Source organism: Typopeltis vanoorti, chromosome 1 (assembly GCF_054136105.1).
Source record: "Typopeltis vanoorti isolate ZY-2024b chromosome 1, IOZ_Tvanoo_1.0, whole genome shotgun sequence".
In the NCBI taxonomy this organism is placed as follows: Eukaryota; Metazoa; Arthropoda; class Arachnida; order Uropygi; family Thelyphonidae; genus Typopeltis; species Typopeltis vanoorti.
The window spans coordinates 81,537,187-81,555,339 of record NC_143549.1 but is presented as its reverse complement, the minus strand read 5'-3'; the positions used below and the strand labels follow the sequence as shown (position 1 = coordinate 81,555,339).

Genomic DNA, 18,153 nt, shown 5'->3' with positions numbered 1-18,153 from the left:
TATATTTTATCATACACTTAATGATATGTCAATAGGACTTTCGATTTTTTTTGTCTGTTTTGTCATATTGGAATGTAATTAACTTTTGAATGTTATCGCTTATGTACGTGTGCATTGTTATAATTGTTACACTTCTACGAAGATTGATTCTGTGTCTACTAATAGTAAAAAATCGTTTCCACACACACACACACACACACACAAAAAAAAAAAAGCAAAATATGTCAGCTATTTGTTTATTCTGAAAATGGATTGTCTCGACTTTGAATACATGCATTGATCAGACAATCCTTTAAAACGCAGTCTTAAACATAGTTTTTGCAACAGTGCTTGAATTCTATTAATTTGCATACCCTGTGTCATATTACAACTCCTTGGAGTGATTTTTAAAGATATTCATTATTTAGGGTTTTTCTGAAATTTGTTATCTCAGTTTTGATTTAAATCGACCACTTTAGTTAGAATTAGTTAGTTAAAATGATTCGGTCATAAGAATCATGTTAAATTGTTAAAACGGCAATGAGTGAATCATTAACTTGTCTGTAATGCTTAGGTGCTCAATTTGTGATAATGAGGGTCCTTGCTAAAGTCAATATTTAATGTTTGTCAATTTTTGTATTTGTCTAGATTTATGCCCTTTTTTTATCTGATCATTTCCAGATTTACTACACCATTGTACCAAGAAATCACCGAATTCGATCCACCAGAAATATAGGAGATCGTCATTCTAATATCCGTGAATCATTATTTTTGTTATTAAGATCTCTAAGAATTTTTTTTTTTTTAAATTCTAATTGCCTGGTTGGCAGAAATGAAATTTTTCAATATAAAGAAAGCTATAAAGCAGATCTTACTCCATTTTGAAAGGACAAACACACACACACACACACCTCTGTTAGTAATTTCTAAATTTTGTGTATCCTCTACTTAACAGTTAGTGGTATTAATTAATGCTATACGCTGCATGAAAAATGAAAAAAAAATTATCAAGATGCTAAAATGAAATATGAATTAAATATATACAGTGTTTGCTATCAATTCCGACATTCAAAACACATTATAATTCTAAAAAATAAAAACAATGGAAATACTATTTCACAAAAACCTACAACCTTCCTTGAAAACTGTACACAAGAACGCTATCATTATTTAAACACGTAACCATCTGTTACGTAAATATTTAATATCGTAATGATGCCTTTATCTTCATATAAGCCCAACATTGGCTTTGAAATTTACATATTTAATTCTTTTTTACTACTAAATTATTACTTTCTTCTACTTCTTTTCACTTCTGTCTGTCTCTGGGGAGTCCGAACAATTCTTTCCAGTTTGGTGTCGTTTGTTGTGATTTGGTTTTCAGGTCCTCTTTTATTTTGTCTATCCATCTAATTCTGGGCTGCCCTTTGGATCTTTTACCTTCCATCGTCGTATACAGGGCTTTAGTTGGTAGTCTTTCTGTTCCCATGGTCAAACCATCGCAGTCTTCTTTCTTGAATTTTGTTACTTTGTTACTGGAAATTATTACTTTACCACTATTCTATTCTATTCTATTTATTACTTTTCCACTATTTTTCCACTTTACCATTCTTCATAGTTATAAATAAATAAAATATGTATTCCAAATTCTGCGTTACGTGTTAACAGAAATGTAATTTTATAATATAATATTGTTTAACTAGTATAATCTGATTATTTTTATTTTATTTATTAATTTATGATTTGACACCTCCGGGGAGTCCTAAGGCTCATCGAGGGAGGGCACCTGCTCTATAGCTCCCGTCTCCACCACTCATCCTCATCCACAAGCCACCTCATCTACATATACGCCATCTACTGTCCACCATCACCACTATAAATTGGAATATATATATATATATATATATATATATATATATATATATATATATATATATATATATATATATATATATATATATATATATATATATATATATATATATATATATATATATATATATATATATATAATCTATGATCCACAGAGATAGAACTCCATGACTTATCAGATCTTAAAGCAGTATTTTTAGATCAAAAACCTGCTGAACTGATTCTATGCTTTAAATTAATGCAATGAATATAGTAATAAAAATAATCAGTATAGACTTCAAGCCAGTTGAGGACTGGCATATAATTTTCCATCATTTTCGGATAAACATCGTTCTAGAAAATTCTACTTTATCTGCAGTGATGGCATTCTTTGCAGACAATCAACTTTCAACTTTTATCAGCACGAGAACGTTTCTCACATGCTTTCAATTTATAGAAGAGTGGTTTGAGGCAAAAAACAATTTGGAAAGTCAACATTGGATTGTCAAGAATCCGATCTCGATCCTAAGTAAGACATCTAAGATGTTTTCGAGTCGTTGTAAATTATGGGCAGACTGAAAAGACCATGTACTGTGAATGAACTAACTGCAACTATGAAAGAACTGCAGATTTTTGTTTTACTATAGAGACAAAAAGTGTCATCGAAGTGTATTCTACACACTGTCGTAATTATTAAGTCCTGTGGCAACTTGGTCCGATATTAAATTTTGCTCTTTTCGACACAGTTTCGATTTTTCTCAGTTATCTACCCCTCCCCCTTGTATCTGTTCAGTGGTCTTTATTTGATACATTAGATAAAACAGATCTGCATATTGGAATTTATTGCTCTATGTTTTTACTTACGGCTTATAGAAGCTTAATATCTTAATAAGTGCAATGTACTGTAGGAAAAAGCAGTCGTTAGCACTATTCTTTTCCCTCCAATACTAGATTGATAAATTGCTAATGGATTCATAGATGAGTCCATTAGCAATTTATTTTCCCCACTACTGTTCACGTGATATTTTACTCGTTGTCGAATAAGAATCCGTCGACAGCATTCACATTCTAAATTTACATTATATAAAAATAATGATAAAATTAAGTTCCATATTTCATAAAGCGACTACTATAGTGTTTTCTCCAAAATAGGTTTCTAATAGCAAAAAATTGTAGCAGTAGCGTGCTCAGGATTTAATCTTGGGGGGGGGGGGCGAGTTGAGTAGAGTAGGCGATTTGAGAATACACACTACGCATCGCATATGACCTATGACTGAGCATCTGCAACGATCGCTAATTCATAAGTAGTATAGAAATAGAAGACACGACAGAACATAAATAAAAAAAAAGGAATTTAAATAGGAAAAGATTTTTGGAAAATTTTCTAGTGTATTTTTTTTTTTCCTTTTTCTTTTTTTTTGTGGGGGGGGGGGGGGCTTCATGGCTGGGTGAGCCACTGAATTGTAATATTTTCAGGCCTCCATCGTAGCACAGGTTGGAAAGATCAGGATTTGAATTATGTCTAGACTTCAAATGATTTCTCCTTTCTCTCCTCTCAGAAAGTTGGCATATTAGTCTGAGAACACGTGTGGTTTATTGCCATAATTTGCTTTGGCGTAGTATAAACAGCTAATCCATCACGGAGCCATAAAATTTATCCGGAGACGTCCATTATGGATATCACAATGCACAGATCATCTTACCCTAAATTCGATGTTTAGCACCTCTCTGGCAATGCATTCCATCCTTCTTTTCCATGAAAAAAAATTATTCTTTGACTCAAATCAGTCTCCTATTGCTCAAATGTGGTTTTGTGGCATTTATAGTAATAACTTCTTGTTCGCTCGCTCACTTTTTATCCTGTTAAGAAATCTAATTCATTCTTCTCAAAAACTAGTCTCCATCATATCACTCTTCCTTATATATACCAAGCTTTATAATTCATCTGCGGTCTATCTTTATAGCAAATGCTTGCACAGTTTTGATCTTACATTGATATCCCGTTTCTGAATCCTTTTCAATAGTTCTTCATGAAATTTACGAATATTATAGTTAATTTCTGCATGTTTCATAAGTAACTAGTGATTATGAAATCGTTTTTAACAGCATCAGTATTGCTGCCGTTAAACTATTCTGGCAGTTGGCTGCAAAAGGCACGTTAAGCTTTCTATTGATGAAATATTAAAATGATTTATCTTCATTTATATTATATTCAGCATACGATGCAGCAATCTTAGCAGTATTTAGTTCAAATACAGTATTCAAATACATATTAACTATGTATTTGAATGTATATGTCCCTTTTTCTAGCTTCAAACTGGCGTTATATTTTATTCCTAATAGAGTCGACTGGCATGGCTACGAATAGTAGCATTTCGATTTATATTACGCCAACCATCCCCTCAATGGCGAAAATTTGGGATCGAAGATTTGCATCTCTTCCGAGAGACACCAACAGTAAGTACATTTATGAAGTTTCATGAGCCGAATAAATAAAGCTTTGTAATTTTCTGTTTTTTTTTTTTTTAAATGCAGATAATTATAAAAAAGTATTTATAATTCTTGTTTAGTACGCTAGATGGCAGCATTTTAGTTCTACTCTTAAAAATACACTTTTATTCATGTGAAATACTGTAACTATTTGTCTTGTGTGGAACAGTAGATAGATGGCAGCACCTCTGCATTTTTTAATCGTTCACGAATGGAAAGTTTTATAGCATGCGTTTAAAAAATAAGTTGATGGTGTCTAAAATAATGATGATGATGATAACGATGAATAATGAACTGTAATCATGACTCAGCATCTATATTTCCGCAAAATTGGACGCGTTTCAAAAAGCTCAAATAAAACATAAATTTGCTTTTCATATGCTAGAATAGTGCAAGAAGATTATCCCCCCACCCGCTTTTTTTATCTTTTTTTTTATTATTATTAACAAGCGGAAGTGGATACTTGATGAGCATGACTTATGCTTTAATGTTGCAATTGCAGCATTTACTCAGAAATAAATTTCAGTTCTTGTTAAATTCCAAATTTGGACTTGTGGTTTCGGATGTAATCGTTTCTTTGCGATGCAATTAGAATACTTTGGTGAAATGCTACGTAGTAAAAAAAAAAAAAAATCAAAATTATTGGATTTTATTCATGTATTATATGACATATTTGAATTATAAACAGGAATCCATGCAGTGCATCTTATTATACGAAATCTGTTTATTCTTTAGACATAGTTACCAATGGTATAGTTTGTAAGGACACAGTTTTCCACTGAGCCCTATTATTTCTTTTAATTTATTAATTACTTATTTTTATTTTTTATTTTACAAAAATAGGAAGCTGGCAAGCTTGAAATTATTTAATTTTTGCAAAACACTTTACAGCAATTTTGACCTCTTTGACGAATTTAGAAGCTTCAATAATAATTCATTGTCATTTGAATGTGGTGCAGTTTTTCGAAACGTTTTGAAAATGTGATCTTCTCTTTTTCCCTCCCTCTCTATTACAATTGTATAAATTTTTATGTCTCTTTTCTTTGATAACCATTAAAATATTTCCCATTTGAATTTTCTGATCCTATTTAATTATAAATTTAAGTTTATATTCTTTATGTAATTACCATTCTAAAAGCTGTAAACCTGTTGTACATTAATACTATGGATGTGCTAAGGTTAGATAATAAGGAAACCTTGCTCTAGAAACTAGACATAAAACTCTTTAAGCCATTTCATATCTCCAACGTTAATGTCAATATGAGGTGCGTAGGTATCCTCGTGGTAACTTCCATAACTCTAGATCGACATGAGAAAGGATTATAAGTTAGGTTTATTTCGCCTACTAAACGTTTATAGACGTTTTCCACTTGGTTCACCATTTCGAAAATCAAGTTCCGACTTCTTGGGAAGTTAAAATCAGATATTTTCTTCTTCCAGGAAAAAACCGAGTTTTTTGGGGGGTTTTTTAACACGGGAGCTTAGAAAAATCTCCATTCTAAACATAATGTTCAGGATAATATAGGATTAGAACAAAATATGACAGCAATTTGTTTGCTAAAATCTCGTCTAATAAACTGAACTCGACTGCGGCGATGGCGAAGGTTGGAAACGGCTATTCCGATTTCCAAATCTTTCCAACTTAAAATTATTAGTTACTTACTCCGTTTTGGGGATGCAGTTGCATTAGAGGATATTTATTTGCATTTCTTAAAACAATGTATTTTTTTTTATTAAAAAAGTATACTTATTTGTTTTCTGAAATATCTCTTTTTTATTGCTCTTGATCTTTATCGTGCACCTTTAAAGATTCATTGTTCAAGTTTGAAAGGGACTTATTTCCATTTTGTTTTGTATCTTATTGACGAGTTCAGGTTCTCTGCTTTTATAACCAATAGAATCTCAGTTAGAATATCTCTACGCTCTTCTTTGAATGTCGAATTGTTGAATGCGTATTTTCTATGAAGTCAAGCCCGCCTAATCACGAACGTATTTGTATCAGCAAATATTTTATTTCTGTCAGATACCGTATTTTATTCATTTATGTATCTTTGATTATTTTTTCTTTGTCGCATAACCATCTGTGATCAGTTCAAATACACTTCAAATTTGAATAAGTGAACTAGAAGGCTCTTGATCAAATACCATACCTGTGAAATCAACTTTTTTCTTTTATATTAGTTTTTACAATAATGTTTTAATATATTCGCATCATTAAACCAATTTTTTAAATGTTTAAAAACGCCATGATTTTAGTTTTCTTAAATATATATATAATTTTTTTTATTCTACGATTCCTGATCCCCGAAGATACTAATGCACTAAATAAGAGAGAGGTTTCAATTTAGTGCTTGAGATTTTCATTTAGAAAATGCTACATTTTGGATTTAATAATTCAGGATTTATTGAACAACATTACACTAAAACGAACTATAATAATGAAAAATTAAAAATCATACTTAAATAACCAAATAGCTAAAATTCTGCTCGATATTCCCGAAATTCCAAATATTTAGCAAATTTGATAGATTGTTATTTATAAATATTGAAATGCATGTAATTATGCATACTGCTGTGAGTAATTCAACCTGAGGAAAGTTATCTTCAATTCCATATTTTTTTCAAAAAAAAAAAAATAATAATTCGGACATACACGCGAGAAATATTGGAAAAGTATGCGTGACCAAAACTGACCATGGGAATAGAATGAAATAAATCAGCTATTTCAAGACGTATTTGCATTTGCCGTTTCATCAGGCTAGATAAAGAGCGGAATTCATTTGGGTTTAATTTAAAGTGACGGCCATTACATAATGGGAACAAAAGAGAAAGGCAACTTAACCATGATATCGTACTTTACCTCATCCCTGAGATATTCGAAATATTGAAAATATTAAATAGTAAATTAAAATTAATTACTTTTTTGTAACTAGTTTAATATATCCGGCTATGCGAATAATAATACGAATTACCTTAATTCGTATTATTCTTTTGCTTCATTATAACCAAATTTTATTCTGCAAAAGTAGTATTAATGTGCTACGTTCCTTATGCTTTTTAGGTGACGTGTACGAGTGGAGCCATTCCATACTGGGCCACAATTGCAATTCATTGAATACATTATGTTATCATAACAATGGCTAGAATATTGGCTAAAATCGCAACAGGATTAACTAGCCGATATGGTTTACTGAACAGATATCGTAATATTAGAACTCAAAATTTTGGTTATTCATTTTCTTTGTAAAATTACCTGTGTTATTTAAATTTGCAGAGGATTATTTATTACTGAAAGAATGGCTGAGAACGAGTCCACACTCCATTGGTTGCATTAAATGCTACATTGTCAACTATCTGCTTTCAATACTTGTAGTTTCCAGCAGTCATTAACATGATTAAGTTAAGGTTAAAGAGCTTTTATAGAATGGGATGATATAAAGCAGCTTATCCTAGAATGGCGGCAAGCACTCGTTAGCTGACTCCTTTATCACATGTTGATTTTTTGGTCAAGTTTAAGAAAACATCCCGTGAATTCCAACGCCATTTTCCACCTTTACTCAATAGTAAAGGCATAGTAGCGATTTCCTTCACCCCCACCCACCCACCCTTCCTTCACGAAATCGTAGCAAAATATTGGAAATTTCCTGTTAAATGACAAAACGCTTTTTTGTAATTATACATACATACATACTTACATAGTTTATTCACAATATGATACAATGTGAAAAGGGAAAAGAGATTTATATTAAAAATTAAATATTGCAAATTATGGTTTTCCAAGTCTCTCTATCTTGAGCTAACCGGTGTAGACATCAGATGGGGTTTTGCAGTTCAGCCTCTGATGGTTTCACATATGTATTGCCAAAATTGTTTGCATGGTCTTCCTCTACTGCTTTTGCCATCTTCTGGTTTTTACAGGATGAGGGATTTCAAAAAGGGCGAGACTTCAGGATGTCCGAGTTGATGCCCAAGCCATCTGAGTTGTAGTTTTTTGACTATACTGACAAGTGGTTCTTGCTTAGCCAGATTTAGCACAGCACAGTTAGTGACGCGGTCCATCCAGATGTATCCAAGGATTAGTCTGAGACATGTAGTTCCAAAGGAGTTAATTAGATCTGTAGTTAATTAGATCTCGTGCTTATTGTCCAGGTTTGAGAACCATACAAGAAGATGGATCTACTGGTTGCATGGTATAGTCTTTAATGATAATAATGATGATTTCCAGACGGGGCGGAGTTTGTTATGGAAGACTAGAGCCAGCTGTTTACCTTTTTTGATATCATTTTCTGTGTTGCTGATGTACGATCCAAGGTATTGAAAGTTTACTCTTTCTAAGGGTTTATTGTTGATATGAAGTATAAAGTTTTCACAACCTATTGAGAATACTTTGACTTTGGGTGTTGATCTGCAGACCAATAAGTTTGGCCTGTGCCTCTAGTAGACTGAGATGTTTTTGTATATTTGTTGGTTTCTATATCAATAAGTACAACATCGTCAGCAAAGCTAAGATCAGTTATTTGCATGGTGTGGGTGGATATTTTAATGTTAAAACCAAGATCTTCTGTGTTGATGGTCCGGAAGATGCAGTCCAAGCATATTAAAAACAAATAAGGTGCTAGTACATCACCTGGCAGGACTCCTGTTGTCACTGGAAATGATTCAGATGTTTCTGTTTTATTACTGTAGCATTGTAATCTTTATAAGGCGCTGTGATTGGTTGTATGATTTTTGAGGGTAGACCATAGAAGCTGAGTATTTTAAATATTGTTTCTCTATTAATGGAGTCAAAGGCTTTTTTGAAGTCAGTCTATAAAAGTTAAAATGAATGGTAAGTTTTTATCACGTGAACCTTCTATGATTCTTCTGATGCAATGTATCTGTTCTATTGTACATCGTTTTTTTAGAAATCCAGTTTGGTTTTTTCTTAAAAGTGGTGTTAAGTAAGGTTCTATTCTATTGAGTATCATCCTATTGTAGATTTTAACCATGGTTGATAGCAAAGTAATACCTCTGTAGTTATCCATTCTATTAAGACTGCCCTTTTTCGGTATAGGGACAATAAGGTCTTGTTTCCATTGTTGAAGTATTATTCCATTGTGTTTAAAGCTTGATCCATTATGGCAAGGAGTTTGGAATATGTATTATACCCAGCATTTTTAAATGCTTCGTCTCTGATTCCATCAGTCCCTGGGGACTTTCCTGCTTTGGTTTGATCTATTGCTATTTTTAGTTTCTTTTCAGTGAAGTCTTCACAATTTATTGGTAGAGTGGTGGTTAGATGCAGGTCCACTAGCTGACTTGAATGTTGGGGATTATCAACATTCAAGTAGTTTCTCCATTCTTTCATCAAGTTCGAATTTACTGATAGCTGTCTACCGTTTTTGTCATCTGTGGCAATATTTCCACTTCTTTATGTTTTATGGTGACAGATATGAATATCATTTGAAAAGTGTTTCTAGTATCCCCAGTTTTATTATAATTTTCAAGTTCCTCGCAGTATTTATTTATTTGATTTTCTTTGTCTCTGGTCATCGGTAATTTGTAATTATACAAAATGAAAATTTTAAATAGCTGTTATTAGTAAAAGTGACGTCAAAACTGACGTAGGTATAAGTCACTTATTCTTCACCTTCTCTGATTCATAGTTTGTTGTGTATTCTTCATTCTACTCGTTTCATCAACTTTACATGGCCTACCATTGAACTTCAGTATATCTACCAGCAGTTACTGTATATTAGTCTACAGTGGCGGAAGGATAACGTGATATTTCACTATTTTTGAAATCTGATATAATCTTATTCTTAGCATAAAAATTCTTAACACTATCACATCTATAATGATATCAATATTTTCACACCAGAGGAAAGTAGTTTTGGAATAAAAATGGCTTCCTTCTCTTAGTATAAAGATACATTAAAGCAGGCTCATTCCTCCAAAGTTTTCGCTCCCTGAAAAATTGCATATTCTATATAAATCCAACCTGTCCTGAATTGTGTATTATTTCGATGTTTGAGAACAGGTCTGAAAAATTCAACAAAAATAATTTGAGATTGCTTAATGAGTTTTCTGTAGGGAAATTTTCAACTGTTTTAGCATAATTCTACCATAATTCTACCACTCGTATTTAAAACAAATTTCTTCATTCATTTATTTATTCATTCATGTTAGTTCTGTCTTGGAACGAACGCTGTTTTTTTTTTCTTTTTATTAGTGTTTCCAAAAATAGCAATTTGCAGTTCAACTCAAAGTCATACACAGTGCTTGGTTTTCGTTTATAGAAGTGCTAAAATTGCCCGCGCACGCACACACGCGCGCACACACACATAATACATGCATATCACGAAAGTAGTTATTCCAGAAATACATTAAGATCCCTTAGTTAGTTGCAATTGCAATATTGCATGCTCCGGTGAAAATGGTTGTGAGAGAATTATGAAACTGAAATTGGAGAATCACAATTTTTCAAATTTTATGTGGAGCACAAAATTACGCATTGCAAGATTTTAACGGAATGTCGACCATCTAATAACCTGTGAAAGTGGCAATTACATGGCTAAATAGATGCCCGATATGGAAAGTCGTAGAGGGTTTAAAGCGATATAGAGGACAAAGCTGCGGCATAAAGAAAGCAGGTCAGCAATTGGGATCCTTCATTGACTGTTAAGAAAATTCGGTATTTTCTTTATAAAAAAAGTTTTCATTTAGTGACATCTATGCCTTACATGATGCTGTGTGAGTGTTTGTGACTCAGCTGAAGAATAAAGCACTTTTTTTTTTTTTTTTTGGTTGTTCGCAATATTCTCTAGAAACCAACCATGCAGAACACAAGCTATTACCTAGTTACTTAAATTTCTCCTCTTTGCGTACAATTACGGAAGGAAGCATGGATTATCATTATTTATTTTATTTTTGGTTTCTGTTAAGTGGCATATAATTGACTTTTACTGGCCTCATTTACAAGGATTTGATTGTGGGATAGTTGTTTTTTTTATGATGGGCTGATAACAATTAAGCATCAAATATTTGTTTTAAAATAAACAAGTGACCTATGCTAGAATATATGTTCTTATCGCATTTAGAACACATACGGTTATGTTCATTAGGAAATATTTTATGTAAATGAATATTGTTAAGTTTTGTTTATCTCATCCTTTGGTTTGGATACCAATAAGCAATAATTTTGTTTGCTCTCAAACTTTTCTTACTCTTTTGCCCACATTGTTTTGTTTTATTTTCTCGATTAGATTTGTCTATGCTTGACTACTGACAATTCTTTTTTTTTTTTTGTAGTCAATAAGATGGAAGAATTCCATAAAAGATCCAGAATGTTTTTTCTGCCTAGATCTCTTTTAAATATGAACTTCCGTAGCTCAGTCGGTAATGACGATGCCCTTTGGTTCGAAATGCTGAGTTCGAATTTGTGAGTTCAGAATGTGAAGAATCATTAAGGAGTTTTCATTTGAAGATGACTTAACTCCAGTTCAATTCAGTTTAAATTTTATTTCGTTCAATTCTCATATGGAGATAGCAGAGCTATCTCCATATGAGAACGGAATTGAATTAAATAACAGAATTGAATTCAATTAAATAACAAATATCATAAAATGATATTTTGTTATTTAATTCAATACATTAGTTTTTTTTGTTGGTTTATATTTACAAAATATTGGTACATCGTCATCAAATTTCTGACATGGTACAGAATATGATAGTACTACATGAAAAATTTACATCATTACTAACTTCCTATCTACAATTTTCCTCCAAATCAGTCTGTTACTTGTCAAGACTCCAACATTATCAGATCTTATATTTCTCTCTTCTAAGGCACTTTTTACCGTATCAATCCACCTATATCTTGGTCTTCCTCTGAGTCTTTTTTTGAGACCCAGAGGAAGAGGAATTTGAGATTAGCTCTGCTAACACATTCCTGGATGCTAACAATGTCAATATCGGTACATTATATACATAAATCCATTCATGCATTATGCAAATAATATTCACTGTAATCGTACAATTAACTAACAATAGTTATAATTTAACAACTGTGTAATGACACATGATTTAATATTAAATCACTCTTATTAGAAGCATTTTGCAAAAATGTAATCATTTATTATAGATCATGGCCCTTCCATAAGCATGTTTACCTTGGCAGAACGAATTTTAAAATTCTGCGTTAGAATTCATACAAAAAATCAAGCATCAGATTAGGCTGAATTGTATGATTTAAAACCAAGTCCTTTTCGATTGCCCACGTACTTACCTGCACAAAATATTGACTAACTCTGCTGTATAAAGAGAAAAAAAAAAACAATATTATGGAATTACTGTGAGCCTACGCAGGCCGTAGAACTCTGACACACCAATACGCATAAATAAAATCAGGATAGAAACAGGAAACATCTTTTATTTAGCACAATGTCGGAAGGCCCGCTACTTCGGCGGTGACGTGACAAAAGTGGAAACCGGCTGCCTTCCGATTTACAAAAACGTTACAGTTGAAGGAGTGCTGCTCTTTCTTTAAGTAATAAAGAAGCAGATTCATTTACCTTGGTTTCAATTGGATAATTCACATATCGAAATTACATAAAACAATAGCTTTTCTGTAGATGAAATTTTATATCTAAGATGTAAACTAAATTATTTAAGTCGGTTCAGTTTTTGGTTACAATAAAAGCACTTCTGTTGGCAAATATTGTCAAATTAATGAAAACTATAGCAATAATCTGCTCTGGTCGAAGAGAATTTAATGATTTTTTTTTTAATCTAAACTTTAGCTCAGTTTATCGACGATGCCCTTTATTTGGAAAGACCTTGGATCGATTCGCTTGAAGAGATCAAAGATGTGAAGAACTTTTATAAAGATTTGCGCCACAAATTAATCGTGGTAAGAGACAGTTTTTCCTCCTTGAAACTCTAGCGATTCATTCCGCAAAACAGACCAAATCCAAATTTGCCAGAAAATATACTTTCACGGGTATGGAACATTTAATACCAATTACCTAGTCTGCTATCATGAAAGTAATGAAATAAAGCCGTGGCAGCTTTTGAGTCGAGGGATGTTAAGGGACATGTTAAGGGATACTAAAAGGGAATGTAAAATTGCGGATCTCGAGCTTTTGTTTTGGGATAGGGGGAAATGAAGTATAACAAAATTAATTGTCTGCGATATATATACTGAAAACTGCTCAAGGTTTAATTATACTGAGTGAATAAATGAGTTACAATTCTCGTTCTTATACGCTATATTTTTTATATCTAATAATTTATTTGCTTGCTGAAATATAAGTTCGTTTACTAATATTCTTAACTCTGTGCTTTGGAAGGAACGGCATGTTACGTTAATTTTTAGAGTTTAGAAAATTTAAAGAAAATTTTAAGCTCAAAGAAACCTAATAGTTGTTTGATGTCGAAATTGCAAGAATGCATTGTATACTTCCTGTTATTCCCTTATTTGTAATTTCGATTTGTTTTCCTTCATGGAAATATGTGAAACATATAAATATATTCGAAACTTTTGATATATTCGAAATGAATTGAATCTTTTGTGATATTGGATCTTTGTAGGATCTGAATCTTAAAGTATCAATTCCAAGGCTGTTTTTCTCGGAAAAATATATCCCTTCAGATGAAAAGAAAGCTCAGGTAAAGTTCTTATTTGTATAATGAATTTTGTATTACAAATTAATTTTTAAATCAAAAGTTGTCTACAATACGAAAAAGTTGCAAACTTATGGATATACTGTTGTTATACTCTCAAACTAAATTCCCAATGAAGATGTTAAAAAAATCTAATCTTTCTACCAGACTTCAGTAATAGGAGCCTAAATTATGTCCCACTACACTGAATTATTACTGTAATATAATCGGTCTCGTTGTTATACACTATAAATTCACTTTAATGATTACGGTATTTTGGATCATCTATTTCCAAACTGTGTGCTCATTTTAAGTGAACCAAGAAATAGCTCAGTAATAATATAAGTATTATATGAAATAAACAAAGAAATATTCGAACTAGTTGACTTTGAAATTACAATAATAATTTCATTTGCAATTCCAGCAGCCGCATAATCATTTTGAAACCTAGAAAAAAATCTATCCACATTTAAAGACGGGAATCAAATCAAATCAAAACAGCAACAGTTTTCGAGCAGTGGCATGATGGTATAACAGAAAGAGTAGAAATTGCACACTAATTTTTCAGCATTCCTAAATTCTTTTTCTTAAGCAGCTTATCTCTTTATGTATTTTTGGATCATAAAATTTTTGAGTACTGATAGGGATTATGGCGGAAACAACTAACTGACCTTAATAAACTCTAAATATCTATGATAAAAGAGGAAATTCGTGTAATACGGAATATCATTTTACACTTAAAATTGTATTCGGGTATTATCCGAATTACTATCAGAACAATGAACCGAAAATTAATCTTTTAGCGGACCAGTTTGCTATATGAATATGGAAGTGGAGTTTGTAATAAAGTCACATAAATATGACTCTCTTGCGGTTTTCTTTCACTTCTGCCAATAGAGAAGAATCTCGCTGGAGATTCTTCTCTATTGACAGTCCCGGATTCCTCGCTGCCGTTCCGCATAAAATCTTATATACGTCATGCTTCCTCAAGGACTGCAACCTCAAGAAAAGCTTCAGTAGATTCCACTAGCACATACCCTGCATTGAAGTGCTAAAGATTTTGCAATCGCTCATGCTTGAGGTTTTAAAAAAAGCTTGTGTATGCACATTCTAGGGATCAATTCGAAAAACCACATATTGGTGCTCTTCATTTTATTCAGTACTGTATAAGGCGATCTAAGTAAAACCCAGTCTTGTGGTCTCTTTTCTGCTTCTGTTCTAGCTACTCACTGTGTATGAGATCATCTTCAATCTTTTTAACTCATCCTCAATCTTCGCAGCAAATTATCTATTACGACAACATTTGTTTTTCTTTAGATGGGAGGTGAATTTCATCGCTCGGTGTGAGACTATCATCTTGCTTATTGGAGGCCTAAAGTGGCTTGAAAAAGTTCCATGTTTGGTCTCTAGAGCAAGGCTTCCTAATCATGTAAAAATAAATAGCAATAAAAAATAAACCTTAGTAAAGTGACAGTAGAATCCTCAACAGAACTTTAAAAAGGGCGTGAAGTATATCAGTTCAAAAGGTTTTCCAAACTTTGCAACTCATTTTGAAGTGTCTTGGGGTTTTCTGCTCTTTCCGGTTTCCTTCCTTCTCCATTTAATTCTGATTTTTTGGAATAACTTTATCCTCTTATCTTTCGTGACAAATATTACATGTATAGTATAGTATAGCTTCTATCAGTTTCGAAGACGCAAAGTTTTCTGTTTCTCTCCAGATGTCGTATTTAGCTCAAACAACTGTACAATGTTGAATGAGAGAAATACAACATTGTAAGTTGTTTCAGATAAATGCAATATCCTAAACAACTGTACAGTGTTCTAAATCAATCCCAAACGAATCACTGTTCTCATGTTATAGCTTTAAAGTAGCTCAATAATCTTTGATGTTTAAAACTAACATAAAATACATTTCTTAGATTGATGTCGTGTGATTCCAAACAATTTCTGGGTATTACCGGCAGTAGGTGACAGTAGAGAAATATATGCTGCATCCAGTCTGAATATCAATTAGGCCACATGGAAATGGTGTTAGTGTAATATAATCCGTGGGAATTTTATAGTCATTGTTTGATGGTTCTAAGTTTGAATGTATTTTTCGACTTAGGTAATGCAGCACAAATGCTTGGAGTTTTCTATTCAACAGATATGAACGTGGGACTCTGTATATGTGTATTAGATTTGAAAGGTCAAAACTCACTCTCCTGAATTATGACTCCATCGTATTAACCATAGTTTCATACACGCTGCTGCATATATATGTGACTGATTGTCTTATGAATGATACATTTGCAGGTGGAAGAACAGTACGTCAAAGCTGCTACACACTTGCAGAACATGTGGGCTATAACAGAACTAGCAAAGACATGCCAAACAGATGACTCAGTTGGAAGATTTGAGGTAAGACAGAGTTTTTTTTTCATGGAAAACATTGGTGAAATGTACTGATCTATTGCTTGAGTTTTATGCTAACTTAGTGAATTATAAGGTTATCATTATTAGTTGCTGTTAAGCAGAACAGATAATTTAAATACAATAATTTATAGCTTAAACACAATATACAGGCATCTTTAAAAATTGCAACGTACCGGTCAGCATGAATATGAAATAACTTGCATAGCTTACTATCTAATCAAACTGTAGAGTAGATGTAGCATAATGGATACACATGTTCTGATCTCTAAGCAAGATAAGATATTATTGCTGTTTATTTCGAACTGGATTATTGTTGAATGCCTCTTACGTTTGTTTTTGCGGGTTACTCCTCGTTAACTTTTACGAGTACTGTACATCACTTAATTTTTCTGTGATTAAAATGAAGTGGAAAATTATCCAACCATGTAAATTATCAAACACTTTTAAAAAGTGCACTGCACAATAGCATTCATGTGCAGTGACATTATTTATTATCACAAATGAATATAGAGCCGAATCATTTTGTCGGATTTTGTCCCCAAGGTCTAGTTAAAACTAGATTATATTAGTTGACTCAACAAATTTTGCTAAAGATCCTAATTACCATTTTAAAAAAATCCATGCACTCAGTGCCGTTTTTTTTTAATTCCGAAACATGTTGACCATGTAAAAGGTCTCCAATGTAACCATCATGGAGCCGAGTCAATAATTAAAAATAATACCAAATTTCAATAAATTCTGTCCAAGAAGAACGTAATAGGTTCTTCCACATTTTGCAAAACATAACGAGGTAATATCTGTCCACCTAGATAGATATAGGAAAGTAATCATGCTGTAACTATCCATAAAATCAGTTATCTGATCTTTTTTATGTTGCTCGCACCCATGAAAGGTTATTTTCAAACCCATAGTATATTTTATACTGTGGGTGGGCTAAGGATATCCTTTTCTAGTGTTATCAATTATATATATATATCAGGGGCGAATATTCCGGGTGTGCTAGATGTGCGATGCTCATCCACCAAATATCAGTATCACCCATATTATATTTTTGCATTTATTTCCATTGAAGACTCCCCCAATTGTTTGCAGAATTAAAATTGAACACATTATACTGTACTAATGCTTCACTGTCCTCTTCAGGAGGATAATGAAGCATTAGTGCTTCATGAAGAGGACACTTTTTGCCATGTAAACATTGCGTCACATTCGCATTAATAGCCTGGGTGTGCTTTCGAAATGCATACACCTTTGAGCACTTTGAAAATTAAAGAGGACGCAGCAGGTCAAATTCTTATCTTTTTAATATTTTTAAACTGCTGAGAAAGCAGGGCTGGGTGAGCTAAAATTTTGAGCTCACTCAGCATCTAGTGTCTATGGTTGGTTATTGTGTCAACCAATCCAATTGAACGTTGTCACTTATCATGAGTTGAGCTCTTTTCGTATCCGATGTATATTACAAACAGTTGTTATGCATGTTTTCTGGAACTGAAAATTTGAAAGTGGGTGTTAGGAGACAAATGTTATTTTTTTTTCCTTTTGCTTGTGCAGTATTGCATCTGTTGAGGTTGCAAAGTTTTTTAACGGTATATAAAGACATTTTTATTCTAGTCTTCGGAAACAACAGACAGTAAAAAATATCTATTCCTGAATAAAAATGAATATTCTGTGTATTATAAGACGTTGTTAATCTATAACAAAATTCCAGCATGTGTGAGATTGATAAGACAGAACTGCTGATACTAAAAAAAATAATAATAATGAATTTAGGATTTC

General features: G+C 32.4%; 1 protein-coding gene across 1 annotated transcript in view; it reads left to right on the top strand.

Annotated features, from left to right (window-relative positions):
• Nucleotides 1–18,153, top strand: part of LOC150110133 (nicolin-1-like) — a 97,409-nt gene that overhangs the window by 13,406 nt on the left and 65,850 nt on the right. The window contains exons 4-6 of the mRNA XM_090391645.1: nucleotides 4,174–4,287; nucleotides 13,891–13,968; nucleotides 16,258–16,362. Coding sequence (XP_090247771.1) covers nucleotides 4,174–4,287; nucleotides 13,891–13,968; nucleotides 16,258–16,362 — 297 coding nt within the window. The remainder of the gene's footprint in view (nucleotides 1–4,173; nucleotides 4,288–13,890; nucleotides 13,969–16,257; nucleotides 16,363–18,153) is intronic.